General features: G+C 42.4%; 2 protein-coding genes across 5 annotated transcripts; one reads left to right on the top strand and one right to left on the bottom strand.

The window, feature by feature from the left end:
- Positions 1–26: 26 nt before the first annotated feature.
- nkx2.9 (NK2 transcription factor related, locus 9 (Drosophila)) lies at positions 27–22,867 on the top strand. 4 transcript variants are annotated; one of them, XM_061795376.1, is made up of 4 exons: positions 27–1,401; positions 1,539–1,798; positions 20,533–20,707; positions 22,065–22,867. In XM_061795376.1, the coding sequence occupies exons 2-4, from the start codon at positions 1,622–1,624 to the stop codon at positions 22,622–22,624; spliced, it is 912 nt and encodes a 303-aa protein (XP_061651360.1). In that variant the 5' UTR covers positions 27–1,401; positions 1,539–1,621; the 3' UTR covers positions 22,625–22,867. The 4 variants fall into 4 exon arrangements, with proteins under 4 accessions (XP_061651360.1, XP_061651359.1, XP_061651358.1 ...); XM_061795375.1 differs by having other exon boundaries at positions 1,501–1,798; XM_061795374.1 differs by having other exon boundaries at positions 27–1,814; positions 20,538–20,707.
- On the bottom strand, positions 2,280–10,842 carry pax9 (paired box 9). The gene is made up of 3 exons (XM_061795373.1): positions 10,437–10,842; positions 8,056–8,706; positions 2,280–4,499 (listed from the first exon to the last, which is right to left on the bottom strand). Exons 1-3 carry the CDS (start codon positions 10,825–10,827, stop codon positions 4,300–4,302), a joined length of 1,242 nt encoding a protein of 413 aa, XP_061651357.1. The 5' UTR covers positions 10,828–10,842; the 3' UTR covers positions 2,280–4,299.
- Positions 22,868–24,064: the final 1,197 nt, after the last annotated feature.

Genomic DNA, 24,064 nt, shown 5'->3' with positions numbered 1-24,064 from the left:
TTGTTTTGTTTTTTTGGCTTTGATGTTTTTTATTCATGAAATTTCAAGCACTTCATTTTAACCGTTGGTGGTGACGTAGGAAGACAAGCAGCATAAAAAAGTCATATTTTTTAATTAAGAAAACGGAAAATAAAATATTACAGTATAACCCTCATATCATTCATCTATCATGATTCGGCTATGTTGAAAAAAAATAAATTAAATATGTACCGAATGTGAATTTCGTCATTTGTAACACTTGTTACTGACGTGTAGATGCATTCATTTCCAAAAACCTTTCATTAAAAAGGATCGTTTTAATAACTTTTTTCCCTCACTTGGGTGTGTTTGCAGCACTTTTTTTTTTCCCCACAATGTTGGCTGTGTTGTATGTTTTTTACTCGTAAAATTTCATTTTTGGGTTGGTCACACTATCGAAGGAAAAGTTGTCGAAAAGAATGTTTGTAGTTTTTTGAATAAACAAAAAATAAAAATAGTAAAACAGACAAAACTGGGAGACGCATGCTTGGACAGAAAAGATGTGCGACGTTTTCTTTAGCAGCATTTACCACCTGTAATCCAATCTTAAAAACACCAGTTAACTGCTTTTTATCACATTTTTGACTCGCTCGTGTTTCAAATATAGCAATTGGAATGACTCTTTCGCTAGAATATGCGTATTGGTATTTTTCTTTTTTCTGCCAACAGTTGTAGTTATGTTCAACAGGGGAAAATTGTGCTTGTACTTGCGTTACATTTCGCACTCAGTGTGAACAGCCACACGCAAAACGGCGACAGACATCTCGCCAGAAGTGCCGCGCCGCTTTATTGGACGAATACTTGCGTCTTTGCGCTGCCAACGATTTGAGCGCTTCCCGCCCTCGGGCTGACTGACGACATCGTGACCCGTCACGTCCCCGACTGGCCGATTTTGTTGTTTCAAAGACGACCTTTCGAGCCAGATTTCCCCCCCCCCCCCCCCCCCGCGCGCCTTCGTCCCACCGTAAATCTCACGCCTTCCTTTCTTTCTCCCTCCACGCCTCATCCGCTCGCTCTGTAATATTTCACTCATGCGCGTTGACAGGCTTTTGACACGTGTGCTTTTAAACCATTCATATTATTCACACTTGCGGCTTATTTTGGCGAATACCCGGCGGCGAGTGAGGATGGAATGGGGAAGACGCGGGCGGACATTTCTGTTGTGCGGCGAGGCCTTCCGTCAGCCCGGAGGTCACACGACGTTACCCGGGATTTGGCGCGCCATCTTTGCCAACTAGCTCTGACCTAACTGGCGACTAAGCTGTCCTATGTGACCTTCCTAACTCATCCGCAGTGCCTACCTACATAACAACTCAACTACCAGCCAACAGACCGAGCAGCTGGCGAGTGTTAGCTTTTCACGCTGGATGTCTTGGCCACGAGGTAGGATGGCAAGACGGAAGCCTTATCCGAATGCCGTTTTTCAACAATCCACCTTCCGACGACGTTGCAGATTATTTATCCTTTTTCCACCTGTCTCAGGAAAACACACTTCCTATTTTCTTGAATGTCTTTGAAAGCAACACAACAAGGCGCGTGAGCACTTTTTCCCGTGGACGCGGCCGGACGGGCGGGCACGTGTGTCACAGTCGCGTGCCCCGCGATGTGGCGCGCGGGCGGTCAAAAGAAACACGACAAGGACCCCCACTACCCGCCCCGCCTCCTCCCGGGCCTGGAGCAACGGTCTGTGAACGCTGCATGCGGGGGAGAGCGCTTTCCAAGTCAAATCAGACTGTCAACACTGCGCCAGGCGCCGCAACACAAATCCCTCCACCCGCAGGTAAAGTCAGCAGCAGGTGAGCGTCTCTTTTTTTTGTTGTTTTTTTGGGGGGGGTGGGGGGGGGCGGGGGGTTCCCTTAAATATTCGTCAGCCCCCCACTTCCTGTTTCAACATGTCTGGTCAGATTATTTATGACACTTGACGCCACCGCCAAAGTGTTCGTGCATTTTCCTATTTTTTTTTTAGGCTTTGGATGCCTCGTCGCGTTCAGATTTACTGCGTTTTGCACGCACTTGAACGGAAGGTTACGTTAGGAAACTTCCAAAATGGAAATGGTACTTTGTGGATTGATTGAAACATATTGTAAATGTAATAAGGCCACAAAAATGATAAATATATCATTGATAAAGTATAAAATAAACATTTACAAGATATTTTGTAACCACTGTAGAATTTCTTTCTCCTCCCCTTTCAAAATAAGATTGGGAAAACTCTGCTTACTAACTTTCAAAATAAAATGTTCTCAAGTCTTAGAGGAACCACAAGCATGTTTCTATCTTCCCTCCTTCAAAATAAAATTACAAAAAAGATGAGAAAACAGGCAGCAATTTGCATCTCTTTGTGGAATCCCTGTAGCATTTGTATTTTCTCCTCTTCAAAATAAGATTTCCGAAAATTGAGGAATGACTGCGCCGTCAGTCTTTCAAAATAAAATAATCAAGAAGTCTTAGCCCCAGCATGTTTCCAGCTACTCCCCTTCGAAATAAAATGTAAAAACAAAAAACAAATTGAGAAACCACTGCAGAATTAGTCTGATCATTTTCAAAAGCTCTTTTGTAGCTTCTCCCCTTCAAAATGAAACAATTGTCGACGTTTAAACTGCAGGCAACTTTAAAAGAATTTCTGTGCCGTTAAAAAAAACTGATGTCGCTCTGACGTCGCCGTTTCCCTTCACAATAAAGCGCCAAATACCAAAGTTGCAAAACATCCAAGCAATTTAATAAGATACATTCAATTTCATTGTGCAACATCACGTGTCAGTCGTCACTGCCGACAAGTCCGGCAACGACATTACTGTAAGTACATACGCCAATTGTAAGTCTTTACGGCGGTTAATTGCACTTCATTCAACGTACCTTTTAATCTAATAAATAATAATAATAAACATGATGGGGGGGGGGGGGGGTAGGCGGTGAGGAAAACGATGCTCTGTAATGCAGTGATTCCCAACCAGTGCGCAGGGGGAAATACTCCAAATTCCCTCAGTTGGCCCACAAATTGTTGAACGACGCCGGCAATTTATGCCAGTGACGTCCAGTTTAGCGATGGGAAGAACAATGAAGTGCTCATCCACTAGATGGCAGAAGGTTCATACTGTAATTAACTTGCGCATCTAATTTTTGTGACGCAATACGACGTGAAACTCGGGCGATTGTGGGGGTGACGGACGACTGCCGGTGGCTCTTATCAATGACAGAACAAAGCCACCGCTTTCGACACCGCGACGACTGTCGGGAATCCCCCGCATAGGGCCCCGGCCAGCGGGCGCTGCGACAGACGGCTGACGTCGGTCCGTATCAGAGACACGAGCGGAAACCCCCCGATTACCCTCATGAGGCCACCCGACGAGCTACGGGATGATGGACGCCGGACTGAGGTGTCAGCGATTCTTGAGGTGTTCGATACCACTTTTTTCAGACCGATACCGGTACGAGTATTCACTCTTGAGTACTCGCTGATAGCGAGTACAGATGCCACTCGTACTTTTTGTACATCAAATTTCAGTGAACACGATGACGGTGAATTGTGAAGATTCGCTGATGTGGTGTAGCGCCAACTACCGGCCAGGAGGACTTAATGTCAGATTTTATTTATTTTTTTGCCCTAACTATCAGTGGCGGGTATCTGCAGCCGTAGTGAGTACCCGTTACCTTGAAATACGGCTGGGAGTGGTACTTGCCCGTCCTTACTTTTATATATTTATATTTATATTTATATATACTTTGGAAGATGTTGGACATTTCAGGTTTATTTTTCATAGTTTACAACATATGTGAGGCTTGCTTGCAATGTTGGTAGTTATATGTATTTAGTAAAAAGTTAGATCTTATTCATTGTCATGAGGGGAGGAAGGTCTTGAAACCCCCCCTGGTTCCCCCCGAAGTAGAATGTGTGCCTTGGCTCAAAGGTTGGGAATCGCTGCTGTAATACAGGAAACTCATACAAAAGTAAAAAAAAAAAAAATTTAAAAAAATAAAAATACAATTATTAAGAAGCACCCTGAATGCAACATCTTTCCCCCCTCTTCTGTCCGGAGTGCCGATTGGTGAAGTTCAGCGCATGCGCGTGGAATGACGGCTTTTGGTCCACCTGTGGCCGAGTATTCCGTGGTGCGTTCGCGGCCACGTCGACAATTACGTCGAGGAACAGCCCAAAAAAAATGAAAATAAAATCCTGTAGTCCTTCATTTAGGGGGACCAAAAAGTCATCGGGGAGACCAGGCGGAAGCCGCGACCGCCGGGCGGGTGACGTCGCGGCCCGGGGAGGTCCGGCGGCCGCCGTCACAGCTGCCACTGGCCGGCGGCGGCGGCGGCGGCGGCAGCGGCGGCGGCGGCGGCGGCGGCCATGTGCGTGCGGTCACAGAGGCCGACGTGGTGCCGCTGGACCCCGTGGAGGCTGACGCTCGGGTGGTGGGCCGCCGGGAGGCCGGGATGCTGGCTGCCGTGACACAGCTGCTCGCTGTGGGCCAGCCACTCGGCGTCTGTTCGGGAGGGAGGAGGGAGGGGGGAGGGGAAAAAAAAAAAAAAAAAAAAAGCAATCAAATGCTCCATCGGACACAAAATGGCGAATCCATTCATTCGTACCCCAAAAAAAGAGACAAAGAAAAACTGCAAAATTACACGTGTATGTGGAAAAAAAAATTCGGATTACTGATTCAACTCATGCACCAACTGGGAACAATCACTGGCAACACCTGCACGCTTATAATAAGAACTTTTTTTTTGTTTTCCTCCTCATTTGCCAGCGGTTATTGTTGTGCTCGGTCGTCACAGCGATGCAAAACCGCAGCAGGTCAGACCAAGCGGCTGTTCCTGATGATTCGGGATTAGGTCTAAATCCCCAAAATACGGCACGCGAGCGCCGGGCCAAAGTGAAGGACCAAATATTGATTCATATTATTACGCGGTGAACTCTCTCCTCTCAAAGGCGGGGACGTTGCCGTGGCAACACTCACAACGCCCTGAGCATCTGGCACTTCCTGGCCAAGAAGAACTTTGGACTTGGAACCTTTCGGACATACTTTGTCATGTGTCGTTGTTTTGTTTGTTTGTTTGTTTGTTTTAAAGATTAAACATAATTTTTGGAGTGCCAGAAGCTACTGCGTTTTAGGCACAAAACACAACATATTCTCTCCGTAAATCTTTTTTTGTTTGTTTTGTTTTTTCAGCCGTGACAATAGCTAGCTAACCTATTTCGACAAAGGGGCAGGAAGTACAGAAATCTGTTGAAATATGGAGAGTGAAAGTCAAAAGTCGGCAGCGGAATAACGAGTCAACGTGAAGTAGAGTCAGTAATGGAAGTAAGTATTCGTTCGTACTTGGTGACTTCCCATGCGGCATTTTGGGCGGGCGACCTTTTGACCTTTCTAAACATGAATTCAACTTCATTCAAAAGTCGACATTTATTTGGTCTTTGCGTCACGTTTGCACCTGTGGGAGGTGAGGAAACTTACGTTTGTTTTTTCAGGCATTGTTGTTGCTCTACTTTTGTACGACGTTCGCGTACTTTGAGCGAAGGCGTTGAATCCATTTTTGTTTGTTTGTTTTTAATGGCAGTATTTCTGTACTTCAGCAGGCCAACTTCTGCCACCTCTGACGTCATGCCAGCCATTCTTCTAAACACGACACCTTAAGACTACAAATATTTATCATTAAAAAATATATTTATATATATATATATATATTTTTTTTTTTTTTAAGTCAAATGATTAGATTTTTCACATGGTGTCCCCTAACTTTAGCCTGGCCCCGAATTGGCTTTTTGGATACGGCTCTGGCCTGAAATCTCGTTCCAGGCGCCTGCGCAGGTGTTGCCAATGTGCGGAATTGGAACTGGAATTGCAATTGGAAATGACGCTGAATTTGAAGACACGGAGGAAGTGTGAAATGAAATCTGATCAAATGAGTGAATGAGGCGAGAGCAGACTTGTCGAGTTTCGAGGCCGAGTGCGCGAGGTCTCGAACGGGCCCGGCATAGTTTCTTCGTGAAATGCAAGCCCCGCCCTCCCCTCGCTGACACTTTCCAATTTGACCCCCCCCCCCCCCCAAAAAAAATGCTTTTATGTGACAAATGAAAGGCTACGTTTAATAATGTTCACGCTTGTGGCCGCGGGTTGTCTGAATTATGAATGATGATGTTTTCAAGTAACACTTCTTTGATTGAAAATGGGGGCGCACGTGGAAAACCGCCGCCAAGGAAATTATATTTTTCAACGTTTCATTTATTGCGTGACTGTTTTACAGGCTTAAGACGTAAAAAACAACGCCCCCCCCCCCCCCCCATGCCTTTTTTTTAGTCATCCAGTATTTTAATTATCCAAATTTCCAATCTTTTCTACTGTTTTTTTTTAAATTATTATTTGTACAAATTTTGCCCCATTTTGGGCCAGTCGCTCTTGTTTAGATGTTTCAGAAAATTTCAATATTTGTTTTTTTTTTTCATCCACCGCCGTCATATTTCTTTGATGTGATCACTTAAATTGACTTTTCAACCACATTTTCGGGTCATTTTTCATTACATTTTGCGCAATTTTATATGCAATCATACTTTTTTATTTTTTTTATTTTTATGGAATTTTATTTCAGTCACATTGGATGAAATTGGCCACGACTAAAACGAAATATATATTTCTTTTTTTTTTAACCTCGATTTTGATTTTATACATGCATTTTTTTTTTACTGCTATTTTTCTTACAGTTGCCCTTGTTGCTTTATTTTAAGTCACATTTGATTTATTTCCATTTTTTTTTGTACTGTTATTGCTTAATGGTCATTTGAAATTCAATTACAACTAAACACACACGCACGCACGCATTTCATAAAAATGTTTATAATATGAGAATACATTTAATCAAAATGACTAAATCACGAAGGGAAGTCACCGCACGCATATATGGAGGAAGTGCAATATTATGGGATGTTAAACTCAACAAACCAAAACAAACCAACAAATCTATATGCGCAAACTCCCCCGATGTCAATCAAAGCTGTCTTGTCAAATTAGAATTTGTCGTTGCTCATTTTGAATAAACGTCCTTTAAAGCCAAAAATGGAAGTAGGAACCCAAAATAGCAAATCAGCCATCTCGACTCAAACCTCACGTGACACCAGCAGCCCGTTTAAGCGTATACAGAACGTGCAATTAATGCAACGTAATTACGTTCTCTTGCTTTATTTGTACGATTTGAACCAATGCATAGACAGCGTGTTGATTTGCACAATACATATTTATATTTCATTTCTGACAATTGATGTAGAATTGTGTACGTGCCTGCTTTCTTTTGCAATGATTTACACTTTTTTTTTCTTAATTTATTTCGTGTTCCAGATTTGATGTAAAGATTATACGTTGCAAATATTACATGTCGGCCAAAGGGAGCACATTTCACAATTTTATACATATATATATATATATATAAAATGTAAATATGACATAACATTTTTCATGAAGTCAAGATACATAACATAAGTTCGCCATTATTAAGTATGACGGCTTCATCGTGCAATTTGTGTATTTAGCTTTTAAATGATCGCGACCACTAACACATGCTGCTGTGACGTCAGCAGCTGGTCTCGCCCGCCCCCCTTTTTTTGTTTGTTTTTTAGTTACCATTAACATTCACACTGTTGCAATTGAAAGCGATTTTCTATTTTCTTTTTTGTTTGTTTGTTTTTCCCCCTCTCAAACTCGTTGTGTTGACGTTTGGAAAGGATTAGCGCAAAGCACATCTGCCGGTCGTTTGCGCACGTGCACCAAATTCATCTTCCGCCGCAAATTCCTCCATGAGCCTCCCACCGGGCCGCAGCTCGGGACGAAGCCGGAAAAGGTGTGAGTGAGTGTTCATATTGATTTACACTGGGTCGTGTCGCCCATCTTTTCCCGAAAAACTACAAAAATAAAAACCAACTTTTTGGATTTGGACAAAAGATGGGCAGACTTTTGAAAGCATGAAAGAAGATGGCCCGGTGACGTCAGCATTAAAGTCAAGCATCAGAAAAGAGGCGCGCACACACACACACACACACACGCTTCTTACTTTGCTGCTCGGTAATGGAGCGGATCCCCAGAATGTCTGTGACGGAGTGCGACGAGGGCCATATCCGGTGCATGGCCATGTGACCCGGCAGCGCGGGCACGCCCGGCGGCGTGGGCACTTTGGAGGCCGGGTAGGAGTACAAGTGGTTGTAGGGCTGCGGCGCGTGCTGGTGCGCGCTCTGATGCGGCGGGTGCGGCGGCGGAGGGTGCGGCGGCGGCGGCTGCTTGCCGGACTCGTACGGGCCCTGCGGCGCCAGGTTGCCGATCTTGTTGCGCAGGATGCGCGAGATGGAGCTGACGGAGGGCAGGTTGAACTTGTCGCACACGCCGTCGGCCAGCAGCCGGTCGCGGATCTCCCAGGCGAAGATGCCCGGGTCGCGCTGCTTGTACGTCCGTATGTGCTTGACCACGGCGGGCGTGGTGACGCGCGGCTTGCTGCCGCCGATGGCGCCGGGCAGGATGGAGCCGGTCTCGTGGTAGCGCGCCAGGATCTTGCTGACGCAGCCGTGCGAGACCCGCAGCTGGCGACTGATGTCGCACGGCCGGATGCCGAGCTGCGCCAGCTCCACGATGCGCAGCCGGATGGCGTTGGGCAGCGGCCGGCCGTTGACGAACACGCCGCCCAGCTGGTTGACCTCGCCGAAGGCCGGTTCTGGGAGGCGAGGGCGACAGCGGCGGCGGTGAGACGCCGAGCGTGGCAAACCGTCGCGAATCACTACAAAAGGCGCCGACAAAAAAAGCTCACGTTGCCGCGATGTATCGATTCTAACATCTCGCGAGCGCGTCAAGGGCAAGTCCAAGGTCAAACGCGTTGGCGTTCACGTGCGTCGGGCTGAAAAGCGAGCGCACGTCAATCCGAACAACACAATTGCAGCCGCCAGCCTGCGCAAATGGCGAATATTATGACTTCGCGTCTTTGCGCGTCAGGCCGACACTCAAAGCGGAAGTTCAAGTACTCTTAATTAAAAAAATAAATACAAAATAGATTTGTGAAAAGGATTTCAAGTGATTTTATTTGCACGGATCACGCGAAATCTCAAAAGGTATCAAATACGGGACACGCGCTTTGCACGGTTTTTTCCAAACTACCAAATGTCAAATCAGATTGTCGAGATAGTCGCGCTCCGCTTTCACGCGTCATCGCGCGTCGGGGAAAAGACATTTTCCAATTTGGACCGGCGGAGTCGAGCGTATCCACATTTAGGCGAGTTGTTACCCGACGCAGAAAGTAAATGCGACCGTCACGACGCCATCAAAATAAAACAAAATTCAAATAGTAGCTCCATTGTAAGCATTACGTGTAAAAATTTTTTTTTTCAATATTATAGTCAAGTGCAACTGGGGGGGGGGGAATAAAAGCTCCAACGTAAATATGACGTCAAGTGTAAACATGTTGAAATGCGGAGACTCGAACGCGGCCAAAATGCATTTGATTGACTTTGCAACATGTTCGTGATGCAAAAATACTGAAAGTCGACAACGTCATCAAAATGCATCTCGGCGCTCAATGCTGACATTTATTTATTTTTATTTTTTTTTGCGGGGGGATTTGTTTTTAAATCGATGCACAGCGCAACGGCAAATATTGCTCGCGTGGAGCAGAATTTCCGCGCATTTCCGCGTTTTGATTTGCAACGCTGGCCTTCGACTTCCACGAAGTGCGTGAAAAGTCGCAAATATAAAAGCAGCTGCAGCTCGCGCGGAGATTTGCGAAACAAAATGTCTTTGCGCAAAAAAAAAAAAAAAAATCAAAAAAACGCTGACAATATTCTGGCTTGGCTCTCTCGCGACGCGCATCTACGGAAATCAAGTCCAAAAGTCGCATGCTGACACTTAAACTATACACACACACACACACACACACACACACACACACACACACACACACACACACACACACACACACACACACACACAACACGGTGATTTAATTTTTTTCTAATGCTGTGCCTCAGTTTGTATTTTATGTTTTTGCGTTCTCTTATCATTATTTCCCCCCCCCCTTCTTTTTTTTTTTTTTTTTTGTTATTAAATCCGAATCACCTTTTTTATTTTTTTGCCTCCTTTTCTGTCTCCACACGAGCAATAAAATGGCTCGCGCGACGATCCGCTCGTTCCATCGGAACCAACTTTTGAATGTCATCGCGCATTTTGAAACACGAAGAATGTTACGAAATGTTAGCAGCGAGCAAGTTTCCGTGGCGCCCCCCCCCCCCCCCCCACTTCTCCTCCCCCTCCCCTGCGCCACCTCCCTCCCCCTCCTCGCCTCTCCTCTCACACACGCAAAAGACGCAAAACATCGGCGCAAGAAATCACGTCTTCATTTCCACGGCACTGCCGCTGCTGTCCGCGCGGCAAAATGTTTGTTCCGTGGCGACTCACCCATGGCGTCGAAGCCGCAAAGCAGGAAGACGGCGGCGGCGGCGGCGGCGGCGTCCGCTTGCTGCGGCGTGGCCTTGTTGCTTCTGCGTGGCTCCTGCTCCGCGTCCAGCGTGTCCAAAACAGCAGCGAGCCTTCCTCCTTCCTCCTTCCTCCTTCCTCCTTCCACCTTCCTCCTTCCTCCTTCCTCCTCCTCCTCCTCCTCCTCCTCCTCCTCCCCCCCACCCACCGACTGTCCTCTCCGGTCCTCTCCGGTCCGGTCCGGTGCACCCAGCCGACGGGCCTCGGGAGCGAAGCCTTGACAAGAGCGAGCGAGGAACGCGAGTCTGGCGGGCGGACGCGAAGCTCGGACGCGTTTGGCGAAGACGCGCCGCTCATTGCAGCTTTTTGACATTCGCGTCTGCTACGCGCACGTCGGAGGCCGGACGCGCGCCTGCGTCCTCGGCCTGTGATTGGCCGGCGGCTCCGTGGGCCCTCTGCTATTGGTCACGGTGTTTGACATGACACTTGACCCCCTCCCCCCCCCCCCCCCCCACCCCACCCCATCCTCATGCTCTGGGATGTCACCGCCAATGTGTTTTGTTATTGAGACAGATAGTACACGAGTGGCAACCTCCACGCCGCGTGGATGCGGACCCCCCCCCCCCCCCCCCTCAAAATAAAAAGCCACTTCAAAAGTCCACATTTGTACATCACCGTTAAAAAAAAATGCCACGAAAAACTACAACACGTCACCTCGCGGGACACTTTTTCGTGCGTTTTCACACGATTTGCTCACAGTTTTGCATGTAATCTGCATGCACGTGTTTTCATCCAAAAAAACAAACAAAAATACAACAAAGTCGTAAGAATATTTGACAGGCAGCCCTTCTTCCACCTCACATTTTTTTATTTTATTTTTATTTTTGATAAACAAGTGTGCAAAAGAACATTTGTTCCCCCGTCGTTTTTTTGTTGTTGTCACGAACTCGCCGTCTTTCGGACAAACAAACGCATCGTCCAACCCACGCGTGGGGAAATGGCTCACCGCATCAAAAACAACAACAACAACAACAACAATACGCAACCAGAAGCCAAGCGTGAAACGTTCACGTCAGTGATTTTGCACACCAAACGTGGAATATAATCCGCTCCAATCTCTTCAAATCACTGAAAAAAAAAAAAATGTATTTTCACATTTCATACGTAAAAAAAAAACAATTGGGTATAGTCGGAAATGCAAACACAATGGAGCATTATTATCATCATTATCATTATTATTATTATTATTGTTGCATGTATCATTTTAAACGTGTTTTTTTGTTGCTCTTTGCCCTCGTTATTACATCCATATTTGGGCATATTCATTATGTTTGTGTTCTTCTCTATAATCACGCATATTCTCCCCAATTATTATTATGATTATTAGATTATTTTTCTTTACTCAGAGTATTTCAAGTGAAATAATCCCCATTTTCGGAGGTTTTCCGTCGGGGGGGGAAAAAAATAATTGTGCATTTGCATATTTTTGTTTAATATATGTCCAATTAAAACAGTAACAAAGTACTTTTGTAAGCATGCGATGAATATAAACTAAACTAACATTTTGTCGCTGAATGCACGCAAGAATTTTCTGCTGCGTGAAATTTGTGTTCAAAATGTTTTGCGTTCGAAAATGCGCAAAATGTCACACGTGTTTCTATTTTCTTCCGGTTTTTACTCGCGTGATGCGCGTGAGTCATTTGAGAGAGAAAAAATGAGACCTTCAAACGCAACTGCAAAAAATAAAATAAAATAAAATAAAATAAGAAAAAGATAAGATGAGGAGGAAGTGCGCCGTGGCGCTTATGAAATCGTTTGATCAATGAGCCACGTGCACATAAATGGCGCGTATGACGTCCGCCATTTAACAAGGATGTGAAGGCGGTTTATTTTGTTGATTACATTTTATTTATTTTTTTGGTCGCCGCGGATGGATGAGTACAATCATTTAGGACATTTCTGAGGCAAAAAAAAAAAATTAAAATCAAAATAAATGCACGCAAAACGAAAATAAATCTCCAATGCAATTAAAAAAAAAAAACACACAAACTTTGCCTGCTCGTCTGATAAGCAGAAGGAATAAATACATTTGTCCAAGTTAGGCGTTGTGAATTAAAATGCTCATTTAACATTGCATATTCCCATATTTTAAATTTATATATATATATATATATATATATATATATATATATATATATATATATATATATATTAAAAATTATAGTGATACCTAGTATTTGGCGCCATTTGTTGGTTTGCGCTAAAATGTAATATCTTGATTAATAATAACTGTGCAATGCGATGTTTCCTCTTCCGAAAAATAAAATTCACTAATTCAATCTGTCATATTTTTCTGTTGAAATTAACTTCATAAGTTGCACATTAAAAAAAAAAAAAAAAGTCTTATTACATATAAGAGGTCAAAACCAATTTAAAAAAAAAGCCTTTAGTTGCATGATATTAAATTCATTCATAATAGTGACAAAGAGGACGTCATCATCATGAGAAGTATCATTCATACAAATATTTTCTTTTGATTGATTGTCAAGCATTCGAAGTTCTGTTGTCATAATCGTTGAAACGTTTAATGAGAAGTGTAGCAGCGTCCTTGGTTACAATTATTAATATCATGAATTATTATCGACCTGATGCGCGTCATTCCGAGTTGAATTAGACTGTATGTATTATTTAAAATGCAGTATATGCGTACAGCGTCAATCGTCGTCATCACCCGTTTATTGTTGCGGTATTCATAAACAGCGCTTGATGCGTTAAGTGACGTGATCGCCGCGTTGCAAATATGAACAATTTGTCGCATTATCGTTCAAAGCTTTCATAGGCGCTTTTCAAACAAACAAATGCAAATAAAAACTGGATGCGGGCCGAGACGACGCCATTTTACTTCCGAACTATTACTCCATGGATGTTCCCGTGTGCGCGCGCGTCTTGTTCCACACACACACACACACACACACACACACACACGCGCGCGCTCCACCATTGTGCCATGTTGGCATCAGACCCACGTTACATACGTTAAATATTGACACAAATGTTTGTTGTAACGTCGAATGCGATCAATGTTGCGTAATACAAAAAGAAAGCAGCGTCAAATGTACGATTGGAGCCTTTTTGCGCCCCTGAGCCACAGTTTGAAAATCAAGTTGATGCAAGAAAAAAAAAAAAAAAAAAAGGAAAGGGAGTCAAGTCTTATTTGAGTTCAACACTAATAAAGACGTCACGTGACATCTCGTGTGTGTTGGGGGCTGGGGGGGGCTTTTGACCTTGTGACCTTATGACACATTTGAACGCAAAATGGAATCACAATCCTTGTGGGAAAATACATTTTCTCACAATTTTATTTAAAAAAAAATACAATATTTAGTTTGGGGGTTTTTAGTTGCTTGTTTTTTTCTTTGTCTATTTTATTTAAAAATTGAAAACAAATATTGTGTTACATTTTTATTTTTAGTTTCATTAAAAACTTTGCATTTTATTTTTAGTACTGTTTTTATTTTTTAAAAATCATATTCTTTCTGATAACATCCACTCGTTTGGTTTTTCATTTTAAAATGTTCAGTTTTCGCTTTCTACTATATTGGCATTATATTTATATTTTGTATTCCACTTTTAGTTGGTTCCTTTTTAATTTTGTATTTTCATTATTTTCGTCGTATGTTCTCTTTTATTGATTTTTATTTTTCTCATTCTACGTTTTATTTTTTGATATTATTGCTATAATTATTATTACTATTACTATTATTATTATTTATTATTGTTGTTGTTTCCCCCAAACCCCCCCCCCCCATCCCCCAAAAATATTGTTTTTTTCCTTTGCGAAGATAACAATGCTCACTTTTGATTGACACTCTCAGAGAGGTTTTGTCAAAATTTGCAAGTGCATAATTTGACCTATAATATAATAACATAATCAGACATTTTCGGATGAGCACCCCTGTGCTCGTGATTCATAATTATGTGCGCTTTTCGGGGTTTTTAGCAGTGCTGTGGCGCCATCTGGCGGCCAATCGAAAGGATCGCGTAACACAGTTTGAGTGACAGGTGCTGAGCGCAGTGCACAGACGCGTCCAGTAGAGGGCGGCAAAGGTGCGCATATTGAAAGCAAATTCTGCTTTGAATATTATGATGCAATTATGAAGCACAATGCTGTCATTTTTTTGTTTATCGAACACATGATACGAATGTCTTTTGGCTTCCTCAGACAGCAGCAACTTGCAATGACAAATGTCAAAATACAAAGTTACTAAAATTATATACAATACGAGTAAGAGATTTTATTTTTGGGTGTCACTTAAAGCTAAATAATCACCATTTGTTGAAAGTTTGGTGCATTTGCACCAATGAAAGAAAATTATTTCGAGCTCATTGACAAGTTGTTTTACCAAAGGTTACATACAGCATATGCTATGACTGTAAATTGCACGTGTAAATGAAAAGGCTGATTCATAATGTTGTTGAAATTGAAACACATTTTTGGTAAGAAATGGTAGATTGCTCTTATAGTTTGAAACAAGATTTGAAATAAGACAATAATAAATGTGAATATCTTACAAATCAAATCTACTTAGAATTTTTTTTTCATCCCAAAAATGGGAAAAATTTGAAATTGTTATTTATAGACCGCGAATGTACTGGTCCAGCCCCATTGAGGTCAAATTTGGGTGACTGTGGCCCGTGAAAGCAAATTACTTTGACACTGTCTGTTTAAACTGTAAACGAAGCACAAACTATAACCACAAAACACGAAACACAATTCCAATCAAGTTGGGACATTGTTTAAAATGCAAATAAAAACAATACAATGCTTTGCAAATCCCTTCAGCCTCCAGTAGGTTGAAAACACTACAAAGATAAAGATATTTAATGTTCAAACTGATCAACTTGATTGTTTTGTTTTGTTTGTTTTTGCAAATATTCACTCGTTTTGAATGTGATGCCTGCAACACATTCCAAGTTGTGTTGCTCAACGGTCCGGGGTCTCCGTTGTCGTATTTTGCGCTTTGGACTGCTTTTACTACGAAGCCGCGTTATTGTAACACGTGCAGAACGTGGCCTGGCACCATCTTGTTAAAATAAGCAGGGACGCCCCCGGAAAAAGACGCTGCTTGGATGGCAGCATATGTTGCTCCAAAACCTGGATGTACATTTCAGCATCAATGGTGCCTTCACAGATGTGCGAGCTACCCACGCAATGGTCACCAACGCACCCCCACACGATCGCAGAGGCTGGCTTTTCAACTTTGCGCCCATAACAACCAGCGACCAACTGACTAAAAGGATGTAATTTTTTCATCAACAAAATAATCAACAAATTAAGCGATTATTAAGATAATGGTTAGTTGCAGCCCTAGCAGATGTATACTTACGAGTAGTGAGTGGCTAACGCTGATCATATTTTGGGGAGCCAAAATGGGCCTCCAATAATCTATAGTTGCTCATGGGGAGGCGTATTTGCAGTGCAGTTTTAGGGGCCCAAGCTAGGGGGCTCCCCGTTCTTGAAGCCTCCGCAGGGCCAACCGCGAGAGCTGCGTGGAGGCCGGAGAGGAGAGCAAATATTTGGTTGCGCCGAGGCCCGAGGAGCCACTCAAATCGATTCAAAGTCCGAGTGTTGACGCTCTCCAGTGGAGTGCCGACCTCACGCGGGGCAAATGCCTACGATAATCCTCCACACCGTCACGGTTAGTCCGAATGGATCTTTCGGATGGACGACGCCATCAAACCGTTTCCCCTACTAGCAAATATTGGAAAAAGCCATTTTCAATTCAATTCATATCGGAGTATTTCAGATTATGTGTTCTATTTCTGATCAGTACGTCACTTTGACCTCAATTCCATCTGTAACTAAATTTCCATCTAGTTTTAAGTATTGTATCGTTGTATTTTTTTTTTTTATTATAAGTCATAGGGCTGTCACTGTGGAATGTTTTGTCAGTTATTATAGAAGCGTCGGGTAAAAAAAAAAAATCATAATTTTGCAAAATATTTTTTTCCAGTTAATGTTTATGAACTGATCACACTTGGTTACAAAAACAAAAGTTCTTGCAAGTTGTCTATGTTTTTTTTCAATTGATTTAGGACAGTTTTGCATCGCTGAATCTGAAACTGAAATTTGTTCCTCTTGGTCAGCTCAGGTTTTTTGATGCCGAGTTCATTTTTAAAGAATCGAATTTTCTTACGTAATCGATTACATTTTTTGTGACATTATCTGTTGATTTTTGATAGTATTTCTCAGCTGAGATATGTTTTTCAGAGAAATGTTTTAAAACAAATGTTTTCAATCAAACATACCAAAAGAAACGAGAAAACAAAAAGATCAAAAAATGAACCTGATTGAGCAAAACCAAGATATGATTCTTGGATTCAGCACATCAAAATTGTCCGAAAAGCCGATAAAATGTCTTAGACAATAAATTTGCTGTTGGCTAGCACAATCGTGAACGATGACCGAAAACCAGAAACTATTTACGGTGCATAAGCTGAAATCAGAGGATTTGGACACTCACTCCAAACGATGAATCGATTATCGAAATTGTTGTCGATTAGTTCATTTATAATAATTTCCTGCAGTTCGTTGTGGCTTCGTGAGAAAAGTGCAAATATGTGAAAATCTTAATTCAAATCGTAAACAACCATCTAAAATAATTAATATTTAAATAATAAAGTAAATATTTCATTAGTTTATTCAGTTTAGTAATATTTATAATACCATAGTTATTAAATTAATAAAATTAACCTATGAGTGATGTTTGTTGTGATTATCTCAATTAAATCTCTGCAGGCATCTTTCGATAAATTTCAAAAATATGACATTTGGTCTTTTTTTAACCTCTCTTTCTTTCTCTCTTCATTCCTAATATTGGTCAAATCAATCATTTGATAGCTAATTATTTTTTGAAATAACTGCTTTATGAATATATTGTAAAAGAATCAAATAAAATTCATAAAATAAGGCATTTTGGACGTTTGGATTATTATTTTAATGTTATTGTTTTATCCACGATGTTTTATCGGTTTTACGACTCAAAGTTGACCCATGTAAGGGTGGGGGCGGTGGGGGTTGGGGGTGGGTGGGTGTGTGTTGTCTTCCGTGTCGCTCCATCCCTGCTCGCCTCATCCACACTTGGAACAAACAATAAATGCAATAAATGCAAAACCTTGTGCACGTTGAGTGTGTGTGTGTTTGTGTGTCCTCCTGGGTGGTCGTCACAGCGGGAGCTGGGGGGGGGGGGGCTTGTGGTGGTGGTGGGGGGTCTTTGCACAAAGGAGGAAGATGTCGAGGTCCGTTCACGCATTTGTTCCACGCGGTCGCCATTTCGCCGTTTTGCATTTGTCGGCCCTGATTGACGCTCAATGTAGGCAGGATAAATCCCAGCTTGTCCGTGTTGTCATGGCTCTCAATGGAAGCGAAGGGGGAGGGGGGGGGGGGGGGGGGGGGGGACGACCACTGCTACACGACACCCCCCCCTGAAAAAAAAAAAAAAAAAGCAATATCTCTCTCTGTGCACGTGTCATGTGAGCAGCATGAAAAATGTCAAATGATCAGACTTTTCATTTTCCCATTTTCCTAACCGGACTCCATTGAACATTTCCCTCCAAATTGTACAGCAGGGGTGTGCATACTTTTGTGCTCGTGGGCCACATTTGACGTTGAAAAGGGACACAAGGGCCAGGTCATTTGCAGATGAAATTAAATAGTTTACAACAAAAATAATCATTAATTCTCTTCTTTTTTTTTTTTTTTTTTGTAGTTTGAATTACAATCAATTTAATTGAAATTAATTACATTTTTAATGCACTTGTAAAATGTTCAATGCATATATAGAAAATTTGTAATATTTTATTGTTTCCAATACATTTATCAACCAAGGATCAAATCACAAAAATAAAAAAAAGAAATATTAACTGCATATGGAAAATTGTTTATTATTGCTTACAATAAATCAATTAACCAATCATAAACCATAAACATTTAAAACGAAATATAAAATGCAGATTAGTCGTATTGTCTTTATATTATTATTTAGAAAAAAAATCAATTGACCAATAATTTATTGAGATAAATGAAACAATTTTAGGGGTGAAAATGGCGAAATTATTGCAACAAATATTACAGGACTTTCGCTTTGCATGGTAATGCCTAGAAATATTTCATAACCTTAACAACAACAATAATCTACATTCTCATAAATGTGCACAATTCGTCGTCACGGAAAAATCTGACGTCTTTTATGTTTTTGTACATATTTTGTGGCGCTCCTTTGATATTATTTCCATTTCTCCCATAACAGGACTAAAAAAAATGTAGATTTAGATTGCAAATTATTTATTATTATGGTGTTACAATTAGTTTAATAAACAAGCGTGTTAATTCATATGTGATTAATAATAAAATATTCATGATAAATTTGATGATTTATGTTGCAATTAAAAAAACGTACATTTACCTGAGGACCTTTTAACGTTATTTGTATCATCTTTTTAGTCGCTTTGGTACATTTCTCTAATCAGCGTCGACATTTGCACAACAGCAAATGCGTTTCTCAAAACAACTCGCGCGATTGCAAAACATCACCTGCAAAAGTTGGTTTCTTAGCTCAAAATTCTTCGTTCGTCTCTCAAAAGTAAATATTTGTGTTTCAGTGAACCGCTGTCGTCGTTTTCGGGTAACGCAGTCAAACTGCTTCGTGCTTACCATTTTTCGTTTGCTCCTTTTTTTTTTTTTTGCATCCCAAAATCAAGCAACTTTGTCCCAAACTGAAGAAAAATTCTTAACATTTGTAAATTGTGACAGATTCTGTTGAATTTCAAACTAAAGGATTTTCAAATTCATTTGAATTTCAACCGAAATCCACACAATCCGTCATAAATCTGATAAGTACAAAAAAAAAAAAAAAAACCTGTCTTGGATTAATTGCAATTAAAGTAAGCTTTTATTCATTTGTATGCAAAATTGTAGCAAATCTGAGTACATTGTTCTGAGAAATGGAAAAGTTGCGAAAGACTCATGTAACATCCATCCACAGAAAACAAAAAAATATATATATTTTAATTCCCCCCAAAAGAATGTCAGTTGTTCTAATTATTTTGCTGCAAAATTTGTATCAAATCCAATTAAATTCTTGCCGCTCGAAATTTATGGAGAAAAGGAGCATCGTTAATGAGTTGCGTGCAATAGACATCGATTCTTTATTGAACAGCTGCAAAAATATGTTTTTCAATTCTTTGAATTGACTTGATTCGAACGCGTCGGTTGCACTTGAGTTCAATTTTATTATTTGATATATTATTCAAATGACGTCAGTTTACCACATTTTAGTGATCTAATGAGGTACTTTTTTTTTTCAGTGCACGAAATGAAAAACAATTCCCTGCCGATGCCTCGTCACCACATTTTCAAAGCACCCGCAAATCGTCCCAAATCCAACAAAATCCTAGAGCTGTGACGTCACGTCGATGCCGTCACGCGTACTTATTCGTTAAACCAACTCGAAGCGGGGCTAATTGCCGACTAGTTGTATGCAAATGCTTGACACGTTGTTTGAGCTGAATTAAGGAGGGGGGGGGGGGGGGGGGGGGCTGGTGGGATGAGAGGGGAGGAGGAGGGGGGCGTTTCCTTTTTTTTCTGTTTTTGGGGCGAGGGGGCGGGGGTGGGGTGATCTGTATGCGTGATAATGGCACGCGGGCTTGTCTCTTGTTGCCACCCAAGACGTGATTCATGCCCGCGACAATTAGCGTGACGTGTTTGCGGATAATGATGACTTGTGGCTTCTTTGTGCATCTCGGCTCTCATTCGTCACAACCCCACCACCACGTCCCCGCCCCATTCAGGTGCAAAAGAGGGGATGGGGCCACTATATATTTGTGTAAACACACTGTTGGAGCAGACCGTCAAGTGGACTTCGTGGAATCACCTTTGCTTTACTCCCCCCATGCCTCCCCACCCCCACCCCCCGCCCCCACCTTAATTATTTATCGGCGCCGAGCAAACACACGGTAGAAGTGGATTATTTCTTTTCTTTCTTTCTTTCTTTCTGTGCGAATGGCGGTGCCCACCAAGTTCAGCTTTTCCGTCCGGAGCATCCTGGACTTGCCCGAGCGCCACCCGAAGGCTTTGCCCGCGTCCTCGCCACCTTCCTCGGCCGCGGGCTCGCCCCTCGCCCCGCCCTCCTCCTCCTCCATCTCCTCCATCTCCTCCGCCTGGATGCTCGACTCGGACCGAAGCTCTTGTTTGTGTGAGTGCACCTTTTTACCTGTATCGATATGAACGAATGGATCGATAATAGATCGATGGATGCGAATGTGACTTTTTCGACCAAATTTGATGTAGAAATGCTATTAAATGCTTGACGAAAAACAGCTTTTCTGTCAAAGAGATGTCAGTTTGCTTACTAACTAAAAAAAAAAAAAAAAACATAGCATCACTAATTAGTTGGATGATGGTGTTTTTTTGTTATTTTTTTTCAGTTGCAAAAAAAAAAACATAGCATCACTAATTAGTTGGATGATGGTGTTTTTTTTAATGCATACAATTTTGGGGGGATGAAAATCTCATTTCTGTGCTGAAGTTATCGACATGCAGAATTGCAGTGTTAAAAAACGGCAATATGGGAAAAATCTGGCAGCTGGCTTGCCAGAATCTTTCCGTGACAAAAAAACCCTAATATAATAAAATGCAAACATCCTGACACAATAACCTGCATATTCTACGGGAGAAAAATTTTAGTTACCAACAAAAGATTTGACGTGGCCAATTGAACAGCTAATTTCTGCCGAATCAGCACAAATGTGCTGCGAATGACGCTCCCCATTTCTGGAAGCTTTGCATGCTAATTGTCATGCTAAAATGCTACTCAGGAATTCTCCAGTGTTGTTTTATTAACAGCCAATTTCTTGTTTGCTTTGGAAACTGCTGAATCGACCGGCACTTCACTATATCACACACAACCTAAAGTCGCGGTTTCCTTAAAAATAATAATAATAATAAATATAAATAAAGAAACATAAATGTGACAGTTAAATAAGGCACACAATCAACAAACTACTGATAACATAAACACTGTCGTTATTGCTGCAAAAATTCAGCATTGCATCGTGCAATGCATTCTGGGAACTTCACCATCACTGATTCTTTGAAAAGCAGTTGACCAATGGATATTTGTGTATTACTTTTGAAATGTATTAAAATTCATTTTATTGTGGGTTCAATATAGAATATGTAATTTATCAAGAAAAGGAAAAAAGGATAATAGAACATTTGCATTAATGTCATGAGAGAAATGCTATAACAGGATTTTTTTTTTTTTTTTTTTTTACAGCGTTTCGTTTTGGAATTTCAAGGTGATTTTTTGCAGTTACATAATTTATGAATCGAAGCATTTTTTTAAATCAGTTGAAGTTTTTATTTTTTTCGGCTATTTTTATTAAAAGCATATATATATATATATATATATATATGTGTGTGTGTGTGAATGTGTATATGTGTGTGTGTGTGTGTATTACACAATGTATTTACGTAGATGACATTCCATTGAAAAACAAAAAGTCTGTACTTAAATGAGGTTGTAATTCAAATGTGATGTGCACATGCAGGTTGGGACGAAGGCGGCGGCGGCGGCGGCAGCCCGGAGGCCTCTCCGGACTCCACCAAGCCGGAGCCCGACGAGGCGTCCCCCGACGCCGCCGAGCCTGCGCGCGAGCCGGCGAAGAAAAGCAAGAAGCGGCGCGTGCTGTTCTCCAAGGCGCAGACGGTGGAGCTGGAGCGGCGCTTCCGCCAGCAGCGCTACCTGTCGGGCCCCGAACGGGAACACCTGGCCCGCGTCCTCAGCCTGACGCCCACCCAGGTCAAGATCTGGTTCCAGAACCACCGCTACAAGATGAAGAGAGGCCGGGGGCCGGCGGACGACCTGCTGGAGATGCTCCGGCCTCCGCTGCTGGTGCCGGTGCTGCTGGGCGACCGGAAGCCGTTCGCCGACGGCTCGGGCGAGCTCCGCGTGCCGCTGGCCGCCTACCCGGCCGTGGCAGCCCTCCGGCAGCCCGCGGCCCTGGCGCTGCATCCGCGCCCCCTGCAGCACTTGCGAAGCCCGGCGGCCCGCGGGCTCGCCTGGACCGACTTGTGGAGCGACTCGGTCCACTTTGCTCCGTTCAAGTGACGTCGTTCCACACCGCGCGTGCGCGAACTCTGAACTTTCCCCCAGGCAACTTAGAGCTTCCCCGAGAATGAAAGAGCGCTTTGCACATTTTTTTCCCTTCCATGTTGTTCATATTTTTCGTAATTGTGCTCTAGCCTGTAGATTATTTTTCAATATCTGGTGCTACGTGCTTATATCTTATTGATTGTACATTGGAATGAAGTGCAGTATTATGCAAAAGTGCAGCAAATATATATTTTATTATTAGACAATGTTTAAGAGCTGAACTTTGTAAAGGAATGCATAAATAAAAATGTTTTTTAATGCACATCCTGCTGTTTCCAGTGTTTGCAAAAGTAATGTTTCTCTATGTGTCGATCATGTCTCTGCGTCTTTTTCTTCTATCTACCCATCTGTCTGTCCATCCATCAAGCGACTCATCTCTTCTTTCTGTCCGCCCCTTCTATCTGTCACAACAATTTAGTTGTTTAAAAGTTTAAAATGAGCTGCTTTATTATGGGGAGGCTTAGTTCCTTCAAGTTGTTCATATTTTTTTTTCTAGAGAGCGGAAAAGAACCGTGGCTAATGACGACGTTAAAACGCCTGCTTATTAGAAAGTAAAAATAATTTTGAAAAGAAGACGTAAAGGCTGAAAAATCTCGAGACGTTGACTTCATTTAAGCTTTGACAGTGAAATGTTGCGAGAGTACCGAAGAGAACCAGCGGTTGGATGAAAATCTGCTTGTGGGAAAAAAAATAAAATAAAAAAATGGAGTTAAAAATAGATGGATTTATTTTGCAGAGGCTGCATGGCTCACTTCAAGCCGGAAGCTTACAATACTTAATAAAGTTTGACAGTAAATAGTACAAGAAATGCATGAGAGTTATATTGCAATAAAAGTGGATTTTTCAGAATCAGGATTCTAAAACTCCCTTTATTAACTATTTTCTTTGTACCCATCTGAAACTGTGATGCAAACATTATCACCCGAGAGGTGAGGAGAACACGGGAGAAGTAGAATGAGGTGTTGTATTTTAATTCACTTCCAGCCGTGCCAGTCAACATGGATATTTGACTTCTAAAGCCGTCAATGGCAGCGAGTGTCTTTTTCATCAATGAGAGACAAAAAAGTCATTCATAAACTGTTTTGATTGCACCCCACCTGTAATCTGTGATGCTAAACTACTTTCTAAACAGTTTTCATTATTGTTGCGGGGGGTGGTGGTGGGTGGGGGGGTGGGGGAGGGGGGTCTCGTGTTTTCCCGCCCCCCCAGTAATGTTGTTTGCTCGTCCTGTGACCCCGCTGCCCGTCATCTCTGTCACCTGGTCCTTTGTGGCCCTCGCCGGGGCCACCTTGCACCACATATGGAGGGGGAGGGGGCAGGGGCTAAGGGACGAGCCCCTCTGAATGGACCATTGTGTCCCCCGCGCCCCCCTTTTCCTCGAGGTGGGGGCCCACA

This window comes from Phyllopteryx taeniolatus, chromosome 13 (assembly GCF_024500385.1).
Source record: "Phyllopteryx taeniolatus isolate TA_2022b chromosome 13, UOR_Ptae_1.2, whole genome shotgun sequence".
Taxonomy (NCBI): domain Eukaryota; kingdom Metazoa; phylum Chordata; class Actinopteri; order Syngnathiformes; family Syngnathidae; genus Phyllopteryx; species Phyllopteryx taeniolatus.
The sequence above is the reverse complement of the archived record's forward strand: the minus strand, read 5'-3'. Positions and strand labels throughout refer to the sequence as shown.

Coding starts and splice junctions, on each gene's coding strand:
- nkx2.9 (XM_061795374.1), top strand. CDS start 1,432: ATGCCGTTTTTCAACAATCCACCTTCCGACGACGTTGCAGATTATTTA. Junction 1,815..20,537: donor GCAGGTAAAGTCAGCAGCAG/GTGAGCGTCTCT, acceptor CACCAAGTTCAG/CTTTTCCGTCCGGAGCATCC. Junction 20,708..22,064: donor GGACCGAAGCTCTTGTTTGT/GTGAGTGCACCT, acceptor GTGCACATGCAG/GTTGGGACGAAGGCGGCGGC.
- pax9 (XM_061795373.1), bottom strand. CDS start 10,827: ATGTCAAAAAGCTGCAATGAGCGGCGCGTCTTCGCCAAACGCGTCCGA. Junction 8,707..10,436: donor TTGCGGCTTCGACGCCATGG/GTGAGTCGCCAC, acceptor CTCGCCTCCCAG/AACCGGCCTTCGGCGAGGTC. Junction 4,500..8,055: donor CTCCATTACCGAGCAGCAAA/GTAAGAAGCGTG, acceptor CCTCCCGAACAG/ACGCCGAGTGGCTGGCCCAC.